The 12,033-nt window shown below is 32.8% G+C and overlaps 1 protein-coding gene across 4 annotated transcripts in view; it reads right to left on the bottom strand.

The window, feature by feature from the left end:
- Window positions 1-794: 794 nt before the first annotated feature.
- Window positions 795-12,033, bottom strand: part of ATXN3 (ataxin 3) — a 34,412-nt gene continuing 23,173 nt past the window's right edge. For 2 of the 4 annotated variants that reach the window (XM_044665038.1, XM_044665040.1), the window contains 2 exons: window positions 3,858-3,934; window positions 795-2,009 (listed from right to left, as the gene is read on the bottom strand). In XM_044665038.1, coding sequence (XP_044520973.1) covers window positions 1,915-2,009; window positions 3,858-3,934 — 172 coding nt within the window. In that variant the 3' untranslated portion in view covers window positions 795-1,914. The other 2 variants (XR_006505480.1, XM_044665039.1) reach the window with 2 other exon arrangements.

The raw sequence follows: 12,033 nt of genomic DNA, 5'->3' as shown, positions 1-12,033 counted from the left end.
AAAGCATTAAGGCTGGCATGTGACATTTTAAAAACTGCTTCACTTGGGCACTACAAGGTTTAAGCTTTGTGTTTTACTTTCCTTTAAGAGCTTCTACTATGTAAAAAACCATAGGAGAAGTCTCAAACTTAACAACTGTTTTTATGTTAGAGAAATCATTAACTCAAACATATGAAAAATTTAAAGTAGATTTTTAAAGGGAAATAAATGGTAATGGAAAACAGACATGGAAATATTACACAAAATTGTAGGGAAAACTGTATATTTCCAGGTTTATTCATCATTGTATTAAATTTTTTTTTTTTATAAATTAAGAATGCTTAAAAAGACTTAGTAGCAAAAGCTTTTTCTTATTACTATATGGTTCACTTTGGAAAACTTTATATGGCACAAAATAGATCTTAAAAAAAAGTTTACACTCAAGTAGAAGTTACCTCATCAATAAAAGGCATTTCTTATGTTTTCAGTTGCATTTAGCAACAAATCTTACAGCAAAAAATTTTCCCTGATCAGTACAGCCATCCAGTACTATAATGATTTTTTTAAATGGCATACTATTATTATAGTTTTAATTTTGAGAGATGCAATTTGGACACTCCTATTTAATTAATTGAAAAATTTTGCAAATGAAAACAAATAATAGCTGATGACAGAAATTAAACGCCTGTTTTAAAAAGGCACTGTTCATCTCAACCCAAATTATGGACTATTCTACTCCAATAAAAAGTCACTTGGGAACCCTTATAAAAAAGATGTTTAATAAAACCTCTTTTTATTTACAACTCCACCTGGTATTGATTTATCAAATTATTATATCTCTAGCTAAAGAGCATGTGTCAAGATACAGCATAATTTTAAATATAATTTAGTAAGTACTTCCATGTCTTCCAAGATTAATGCATGTGAAGATATTTCTATGAAAATGGAATATAGGTCAAGGGAGCTTTTATCTACATTTCCATACACTTCAAATTTTGTAAAACAGAAAGCACCATTCTCAATAAAACAGCTGCAGAATGATATACCCAGGTAACCTAGATTAGTCCATTACACATGTATCTTGGACCTCAAGTCTTACAATTCACACAAGCTAGCTTGCATACTTTCTTTCCCTCATTTTCCTTCGCAACAGAGGAAACAAGTTGACTGACATCAAGGTGTGTAATATAGGGACAATCATCTAAACACTGGAATATTTTAACATAATAGAGAATTTATAAAGCACCTGGAAAAATAGTTGTATTCTCCCTAAACTGAATATTCTGTCTCAACACTCATTTTTTCAGGGTTCCCTTCAAATCCAGGAATGCACCAATTATAGGATACTGATCCCTTTATGAGAACTATATAGAAAATAAACTGAGGTCAGAGACAATGTAAAATAAAGGGGGGGGGGGAACCAGAGCACACAAACCACAGTTGTGGCTAGAATGATTTACTCCATTAAACATCATACCTGGAATAATATAGACAAGTGACACTCCTTGCATTAAGGCCAACTGGAGTACTAAGAAACAAGCAACTATGAGAAGGCAAGAGAGGAGTAAATCAGATTATCCAACAGTTGGGAAAAAAACTGCATCTAGATCCTATCAGTTGGTCTGCAAATAGGTTTTTTTGAAAAAGTCTTAAGAAGTTATTGCCCATTCCCAAAAAAAGAGAGTAAATGAATTATTTAGAAAACTATTATCTAGTTCTTTAATAGTTGAATGCCTCTTTGGCCAGTATTTGGAAGATATATTTTTTAGTTCTACACTTGATGCAGTCTATCATTATTTGCAAGCTTTTTCCCCTAAGTTTTCTGAATATTGTGTTGCTCTGACATATCTTTGAATGAACTCTGTATAGAATATCTGCACAAGGAGTCAATGTTGAGAAATATGAATTTTTTGATTTTTTTTTAAAGTCACTCTGCTATTTTTTTCCTTCAGTCTTCAAATTATTACTAACAGTTTCCAAAGACATATTCATTGCAGCTTGAAGCATGTCTTCTTCAGTCATATCATCACCTATTAAGGAGTCAAATACAATATTTGGTTATTTCTAGACAATGATCAGTTAAACATCAAACTCTCTAAAAGATATATTCTTAGAGATAAAATTCATATTCAGTTATGTGAATTTTCTCTTTATTTACTTTTAAACACTGGCTTACTTCCAAACACTTCCAAATTAAACCAAAACATGTGCAATTTTTTTTTTTAACCATTACTTTCTGTTTTAGTATGCGTTCTAAGACAGAAGAGCAGAAAGGGCTAGGGAGTCAGGGTTAAGTGACTTGCCCAGGGACACACAGCTAGGAAGTGTCTGAGGCCACATTTGAATCCAGGACTTCTTGACTCCAGGCCTTAGAGTCTTTCCACTGTAGTACCTAGCTTCCTCTAAAGCAGGTTCAGTTAATAAAGTAAGGAATGCTAATATATAATCTAAACTGAATTCCTGAAATTAAGAATCACCTTAACTCACCTATTTGAAGCTCAGTTTTCAATAGCAAAATGGAATTATTTTTCTCTCAACTACTTTTGTGGAATATTATAAAAATAAATTCATCACTGTAACAAAACTTGCAATGAAATAGAACAAAACTTACAAGTATAAAATACTAGAAAAAAGTTTAAGTTACAGGTACATTTTCAAACATTTTAACATAAACTGAGGATACCATCAAAATAGCAAGTTTCTTTGAGGAAGTTTTTCTTTTTTTTTTTTTTCAGTGAAAATTCCTCTTTATATTATCATAATGCCTTACAAATTTTTGCATTCCATTATTTATTTAATTTATTTTATTAATTAACAGGGTATTTTTCTGTATTTTTCCTCTCTCCCCCCACTCCCTGTGGCCTTCGAGCAATTCCACTAGGTTTTACAGGTATCATTGATCAAGACCTATTTCCATATTATTAATGTTTGCATTCAGCAGCAATGGGCTATAGGGCCTGCGCCATTATTCCTAATCTGACGAATACAATGAGTAGGATACAATACAATTAAACTTCTAAAGAGTTGCCTTAGAAACAGACTGACAGATGAGCATTTCCTTTCCTTTGGCCCCCTCTTTAAAAAGTTTGTCCATCACTAGTCTAGAGTGATCATTTAGAGTCTACATCCCCAATCATATCCCCAACGAGTCATGTAACCAAACAAATGTTTTTCAGAAGATTTTTATTTCTACTGCTAGTCTTTGATGAAAATGAGAATTAGGAGTGCTTTAGATTCTCTCCTGCTTTCTAAAATCAAAAAATTATAGAAATATTCCAAATTTATGCCAGTCAGAAACAAAAAAAATTAAGACATCATGTTCTGGGGATAATGATGAAATAAAAAAAAAGAATCCTACTCAGATGCTTCATTGTGGAATAAGAATTGAACCTGATTTCTTAAAAGCTATGCCAGTGAAGTGTGAGCTCTTCAGGTTCTACACCAAGGTGGAAACGCTTTAAGCATGGACCTGGTGATAAATTCTATTTGCAGCTAAAACACCAGATTATATCAGTAAAGTACAGAGTTTAATCACTGGACACTAAATTAACAGATTTCTTGGCCACTGTGACCCATAAAAAAAAGTAAAATAAACAAAGCAATATATGCTTGTCTCCTCCTTCACTTTCAAATAAATGATAAGTAACTCTATATCAGTGAGTCAAACCTGATAACCTGATGAAAATGTAACTGGGAAATGTTTAACAAAATAACTAAAAACGTAGTTCAAAATAAATGTTAATCTGTGATTTTTCCAAGTCAATATATAGTGATCATTTCTATAAAATTTGACACCACTGACCAACATGAATATATAAAGTAGACTAAGTTAATAGCTAACAAATATGATGAGAAGATAAGAAAAACAAAAGTAATACCTGTATCATTTTCAAATGTATCTGTACTTGTAGTTGGCGTTTCACGTAGATGGGAAATCTGTTCTGGCTGCTGTTGTCTGAAATATTTAAAGACCAAATGTGAATTAAAGAAAATACACCCCAATCATGAATACTCCATGAAAGAAACTATTCACAAAGAATTGTTTCAGGAGTTAAAATCTTCTCTGCTACAGACACTGGAACAAAAAGCAAAGAGCAATTTTATTTGATTCCTTAAAATTCTTAAAATATGGGAAGTGACCTCCCCCCTTTAAGAAAACTAGACATGCAAAAAAGATGGTTTGATAAAACAGGTAAATTATAAAGTAATTCTGCTACTCCCAAGCCCCCTTGTTCACACTAAAATAACTCTTGCCCTTTATTGTGACCTCTGGTCCCCAACCCATCTTTATTCTCCCAATTCTCTCTCCCTAATTTTTACTTTCCTAAATTCCATCCTCATCCTTAATCATATGGTCTGTCCCTTTAATGTCTCACTAGCTATCTCTCAGCCACCCCTTCTCACAAGTCCTTATCTATATTTGGTAAAGGATGCTGAATATTGCAGCAAACAATTTCAGCTAGGGTCTCACTCTTGTTTGACATTTCTTCTACTCCTTTCTCAATGACTTCCCATCTCATTCCCCATAGCAATTATTTTCAACCTTTTCATTTCTTTGCTCTTCCCCCAACCCACAGTAAACTTAACAGCAGGTTTAGCCTTTTCTTATTTCACTGAGATTAAAGTCATGACTTGATTTTTCTCAGTTCCCTTCCTCAATTCAAAATTTCTCATTCTTACATCTGCTCTCTTTTTTCCTTTCCTCTATTCACATAACTCCTACTCCTCACAAAGGCTAATTTCTCTACCTTTGTCCTTGATCTCATTCTCTCCCATTTTTTTCCAGGTCTTTGATTTGGCAGTCATAACTTCTCTCATGCATCTTCCATTTCTTCATTGCCACTGATTCCTTCCATTTGCCTACAAACATGGTTCAGGTCTCTAAACCTAAAAAAAAAAGTTTTCTCTTGACTCTTTTAGCCCCTCTAACTACCATTCTATCTTTCTCTTTCACTGATAAGCATTTGAGAAAAGTTACTTCAAATTCTTCAGTATCAATTTTCCCTCTACCTTTTGGTAAGCCATCTGGCCCCATTGCTCTACTAAAAGTGTTCCCTCAAACACCAATGACCAATCAATTTTTTTCTCTTTATCCTCCCCAAACTTTGTGCAGCTTTAGCTACTTTTGAATAGTCATCCCCCCCCCAGGTTATTTTGCCACCCCCAATCAACCCTCTTCTGTTGTACTCCTATCTCTTTAGCATTTTACTGTTAACTTGGCTAATTCCTTATTGTCCTGACTCCTTAATTTGAATGCTCTTCAAGGTTTCTGTCTTGGGCTCTCTTTCTCCCTTACTACACTTTCTTTTCTTAGGCAATCTCATACAAATGGCTCCTATGTTTCTAGCTCTATTCCCAACATTTCTTTAAAACTTCGGATCCACAGCTGCACTACTTTAAGACATCTCTACTTGGATGTTCCACTAGTACCTAACATACACTGGTACGTGCCCAAAACCAAGCTCCTTCCTTCCAAACCCATCCTTTCTGATTTCACTATTTCATCTTGGTACTTATAATCCTGGGTTTATTTTTGACTCTTCTTTTTTCCTCAAATCTCAAAACAATTGGTGAATTCTTCCTATTTCATTCCCACAGTAGCTCTTGAATCTGTCTTTTCCTCTCTATATTCACTATAATTACTTCAGCATGAACCCTCATTATTACCCACACCCATTCTCTCCTTTCAATCACCAGAATAATTTCTTTTTTTCACTTAAGAAACACCTTAGCTTGGCATTCAAGGATCTTCATGTTTTGGTTCCAACCTACCTTTCCAGCCATTTCTCATACTACTCTTTTCATGAATGCCACAGTCAGCAAATCTGAACTACATACTCTTTCACAGTCTTATTTTGCCCTCTCTTACCTCTTATCCTTTGGCTCATGCCTGGGCTGGACACCCATTCCCATCTCTGTTTGTTGAAATCCTGCCCTTCAAGGCCCAACTCAGTTGCCCCTCTCTCCATGAAACCTTCTCTGATCATTCCAGCTGGAAATAATCTCTTCCTCCCTGAATCTCAAAGAATATTTTCTTTGTATTCAACCTAGATATTTACATATAAGCTAACTTTGTTATGATGATTTATGTTCTTGTTTAATCTCCTCCACTAGACTTTAAGTTCCTCAAGGACACACACTGTCTCATTTCATCTTTATATGTCCATCACCAAATATAAAACCTTGAAAATATTAAATGCAATAAATGTTTGTTGTTTTAATGAATAAGGAACTTTTCAGGATTATCTCAATTCAAATTACCCCAACAAACATTTACTGAGCATCTACTGAAGACAAAAATGAAATAATCCATGTCTTCAAGGATTTTACATTCTACTAGGGTATATAATATATACATAGGCATAATAACTTAAAGAGTGATAATACATTAATAACTGATGTGGTGGTAATATTAGGGAGAGTTTAGTAAATACTATGACATGGGTTCTTCTTGTAGGAAAATTAAGAATTTTGACAGAGGGCATGAAAACTGGCAGTGGTGTAGTAGTTAGAATATAAAATGGAGTCAGGAAGATCTGGATTAAAATCTGATCTCAAACGCTTATTGATTGTAAAACCATTGGCAAATAACTTTTCTGTTCTCTGGTTTGCTCATCTATAAAATGAGGGGGGAAGGAAACTGGACTTGATGGTTTCTAAGATTCCTTCTAGCTCTAACTCTATGATTCTACAAGGAAACAATGCAATCCAGACAGAAGGGAAAGCTGGGATATTAAATACAGGGAATAACATGGCTGTCTAGTTTGCCTGCAACTACCCTCCCCCCTCCCAGTTTAGGAGTTAGTTCCTTCACATCAAAGCAATGCATAAAACATAAAATGCTCACAAATATATATTGACAAAGACTTAAATACGAAGCAGAAATTTTTATAACTACCATTATGCTCTTCTGGAGGATAATACTTAAATTAAAACAAATCCTTCTTTGAAATTGTTGCATAAGTATTTTACCTTCACCTTGACTTTTGACCAGTCGGAACCTAAAGAATTTGCTAAGTGATGCTATATGAAATAATGTGAAAATGTATATTGGGGTCTGACTATAAAAGGAGTCAAAACAGTAAACTGAGTTTATATTTTACTTTAGAGACAATAGAATAAAAACTGAGGGTTTTGTTTGTTTCTTTCATTTTTCCAACAGTGTGTGAGAGGCCAGACTCATGCTTTAAGTGGATTATTTTGTCAACTCTATCTGGAGGAGAGATTATAGTGGGAAAAGACAAGGAGGGACAACAATTTGGAAGAAACTGAGCTATACTGGTGGCCATATGAGTGGAGATACAAGGATAGATAATAAAATATTTTATGGAAAATGAACTGATAAGATTTGCAACTGAGTAGGTATGAGGACAGGGGAGTAAATAAGGAAAAGGAGTCAAAGATTACCCCAAGATTGTGAACCCTGAAGGATGATAGTAATCTTGACAAAAATAACAAAGTTTGTAGTAGTACTTCTGGGAAAGAGTGAGGGGACGATCAGTTTCATTTTAAGAAAAATGCCAATGAGAACAACTCAGGTACCACCTCATATCTATTAGATTAGCTAACATGATCAAAAAGGAAAATGATAAATGAAGGGGAATACAGTAAAATGGTACACTAATCTGCTACTATTAGAACTATGAGCTGATATAAACATATAGGGAATATAGATATAAACATATAGAGAACAATGGGGAACCATGCTCAAAGGGCTATAAAACTAAAACATATAGAGAACAATAGGGAACCATGCTCAAAGGGCTATAAAACTATACTTGTCCTTTGTTTGACCCAGCAATACTACTATTGGGTCAGTATCCCAAAGAGATCAGAAATAAGGGAAAGGATCTATTTGTACAAAAATATTTTTAGCAGGTCTTTTTGTAGTGACAAAGAATTAGGAACTAAGGGGTTGTCCATCACTTTGGTAATGGATGAACAAGTAATGGTATATAGCTATAATGGAATACTACAGAAATATTATATGATGATCAACTACAAAGGACTAAACTGTTATCAGCAAAGATATCCACAAGGGATTCATGAAAATGCTATCCACAGTGTAAGAAGGAACTGTTGAAGTCTGATTACAGATCAAAGCATGCTATCTTCCACTTTATTTCCTTCATGAGCTTTTCATATTATGTGTGGTAAGTATCTTCTGTCATAGTCTCATTTTTAAGGACTGAGATGAATCTGACCATGTGTATAGTAATCGGGGAACCTCAAAACCCATAGAAAAGGCTGACTGAAGGACTAATTTTAAGTAAACTACTAGAAGATGTGGGGGGATAGGATCAAGGACATTATAGAAGGGCTAACTTTGGTAAGGTAGGACACTTCTTCCTCTAAGACCAGAGTAAAGGAGAGAACAGATGAAAAAAGTAGAAGAGGTTTTAAGATGCAGAATAGAGATGAAGAAGCTCAAGATGAATGGTCTCAATTTTCTCAGTAAAACAGGAGATGATATAACCTGTTATCTGGGGTATGATAGTTAATTAGGGAAGAATAAAAAGACTTTAAATATTTCAATGCAAACAGTTAGGACCCAACCAGTACTGTTGTATGACTACTTCCAGAAGTATTCAGAGGTAGAGATGGTGAATGTTTGGGGATGAGGGCTGAGAATTATCAGGATTTTGGTAGGAAAGGAAAATATGGGATTTAAGTATGGAATTTAGTACATAATTAAGCTGGTTAATCATAGTATAAAGGATACAAAAAGAGGAAACAAGCCAGATAAGGGGTAATAGATTAGGAGAATTGGGAGGAATGTAACAATGAAGACAAATAATGGATTGATAAAGAAAGAGGGATAGAAAGATGGATTATATGATCAAAGAAGGCAATTTCAGACTATGTAGCATAAAGACATTTGTATACTTTACAAAAATGAAATTAAGGTACTTAAAAAAATAAAAGTGCTAAAAAGTTTTCTGACCATCAACATGCATTATAATTAATAAAACCGCACCTTTAGGAAATAAAATCTTAGAAACCATAGTTTTTAAAATGGAAAAATAGGATGCTTCTTTTTTGACAAGAACAATGTAAAAAACTAAGATATGCTAAATGAGCATATGTTGCTTATATTAGCAACATAGAAAATTTGGAAAAATAGATTCTCGATTCAACTGGTGCCAAAGCAAAAATAATTTTTGTGTTTTTTATAACACATACAATCTTATTTATTCAATTATCACTAAGCAATCTTCAAAGAGAAAGGATATTATATGTAGCATTATAAAGATAAAATTATTCTGGCTGACACTGACAAAGCAATTACCTGAAAGTTAAATTATTAAGGAACCTTGATTATCTGGAACTTCCCCTTCCCCACATAAAGAAAGCATAAAACACTAATGAGTAGCCAAAATTGGTGTTGCAAAGTCCATATATTTTTGTCTGTTAAGAAGTACATACTTCACTTATTAGGATATCAAGGGAGCTTTAATTTATATTTAGTTTGCTCAAATTTTAGACACAGTTCAAATAAGCCTAGTTATTTGGTTCCTCAGTGGTACTTTGAAGGGCAAACTCCATTGAGAAAAGGAGAGTTTTGAGAAAGCAGTTTTAAAAAAATACATCACAATATAAAGCCATTTAGTGTAGGAGCAACTAATAATTTACACACCTCAAGAACATCAATATCACAATGACTGCAATAATTCTTCAAGAAAAGAATAAATTATGTTCATTATATTTTATTCTAAAAGACAGGAATTTTGGAAGTATATTTTAGAAATTCTTCTAAATATCTAACCTTTTTATAAAATTCCATTGATGAAAAGGATATACTTTAGTTATATTTGTCCACCCATAATATGAAGTAAGAGAGGTGTTCTAACATTTAGTTTTTTAAATGGCCAGAGAAGCCCTAAAAATATTTGCCCTTGGAACAAATATGTTCTTTAGTGAAAATGATGACTGGATGTCTAAGATCCCAGAAAAAGAGGCCTCATTAAGTATACAATAGTCATTTATATGCATATAACTCTTCATATAATCAAATTACCTACCTTCAAACAATGAGGTCTTTCTTGATGACTTTTGGCTCTATCATTTTGTTTTATCACATGATGAAATAAAAAGCATTACATGTGCTCTCTTAATGGATGATTTTAAAAAATAAACTTGAAAAGTTTTTAAAGTTTTGGGGAATTTCTTAAAAGATATCCTTTTCAAAGGCTTGTCTTTACTATCAGGGTAAAGGGGTAAAGGGCTGTTGCTTAAGTACTGAGTGTTCAATAGACAGTGACATAAGAACATGGAAATAGTATTTGTAATCATTTGGGTAAATGATGGCTGAAACAAGACATATACTTAAAGCCTTTTTTATTGACTAGTTACACACAAAGTAAATCAAATGGCAAAGAATATTAAGTAACTATCTTCAACACTTTGTGTGAGATTTTCATGTTATGATTGTACTGGACTCTTCTATGGTTACACTCAGAAAACATATGCATCCAGATTTGGCTTACCTGTTGTCATTTATAATCTCTAATTTTTTCTTTAGATTTTTGTTTGCTTCTTTATGATGTTCTTTAGGAACTAATTAAATTAAGAGAGTTTAGAACTTTATTCCTATTCTGTCAGAAGCTCCTGGAAAAACAATATTTTTAAGTAACTTAGATATTTTGAGGGATGTATTAATTTTTGGGTCAATAGCAGTATTAATTCAATTTAACTATACTGCAAAAGATCCCATTTAAAAATACCCAAAGTGTTAATATATTCACTTAAAAATGCCTGACTCACAGAATGTCATAAACTTAAGAGGGTTTGGCTAAATAGAAGTTCTGATAATAAAGTTATAAATTTCTTAAGAGTACTGTGTTCCTTTTTTAGGTAAATCAGCAGTTCTGAAAATTGACAACTGGCTACTGAAAGCAAAAGGTGCATTTTTCAGACAGCAAACTGCTATCCAATCTTAAAAGAGACTAATCCAAACATGAGAATATAAATTAAATGTAGAAAAGTTACTGAAGTTTTAGGTTCACAAAGCAAAGATAAATTCACTACAGTAGATTCTTTATACTTGGCTTCTTTTAAAAATAATTGTAATGAAAATGAAGATTTGTACAAGAAGCTATCAGAAATAGTTTTTTATAGCCTTTCAGTTAAAAGGCTAGATGGTAGCTTTTACCAAAACAATATTTAGTCAGCATATTCTGTCCTTAGTAACATTAGCATTACGTGAGTCAAGAGGTAGTCAGTTTGCCTTTAGCAAGTCTTTAAAGGAGTTAAAGAAACAGAAAAAAGTTCCAGTTTATGGACTCAAACAGTTATATCTCCTTGTATTATTCCTTCTGCAGCACTACTGAACTTAATTTATATGATTTTAATAATAAACATTATATTTTCTAACAAAAAATCTATTAATAGTGGAAAATGCACAAAGGTCAAACATAAGAAGTGAATTAGTTGTCTGCCACCATACCAATAAAAAAAAAATTAATATGCTACTTATTTTCTTTATACTGATGGTAGGCTACACATGAGTAAAATGATAATAATGTATATGAGTAAAATGCTAATCAATATGATTTTAATATTTGGCTATTATATTTTATTCAAAAGAATATGTTTGCTTTTACTTTAGCGATAAAATTTTTTAAAGTTCATTTAGTAAAAGTAACTTTTTCCACTTCAAGAATGCTTCATTGACCATTGACAATCCCCACCTACCCCATTCTCTCCCACCACCCTCCCACCTCTGCGATTTATTGGCTATTTAAGTTTCATTTTGGAAAGAAGGCAATGTGAAATGAGAAATTTTAAGGAAAGTTAGAGATCTATGTATAGGAGTATTCACCACTGTACACAAATTAAAATCTAACATTTAGAGAAGAACCAGGAATCAATGTTTTTAACCAAGATAATTTTCACAAAAAATCTATTAATGGTGGAAATTGCACAAGAGTCAAATATAAGAAGTTAATCAGTTGTCTGCTATCATTCCAATAAAAAATATTAATATACTAATTTATAATGATGGCAGGCTATATGAGTAAAATGCTTAAAAAAAATGCTTAAAAAGGTTAAAAT

The sequence above is a fragment of the Gracilinanus agilis genome, chromosome 2 (assembly GCF_016433145.1).
Source record: "Gracilinanus agilis isolate LMUSP501 chromosome 2, AgileGrace, whole genome shotgun sequence".
In the NCBI taxonomy this organism is placed as follows: domain Eukaryota; kingdom Metazoa; phylum Chordata; class Mammalia; order Didelphimorphia; family Didelphidae; genus Gracilinanus; species Gracilinanus agilis.
This window is presented reverse-complemented; position numbering and strand designations above follow the sequence as displayed.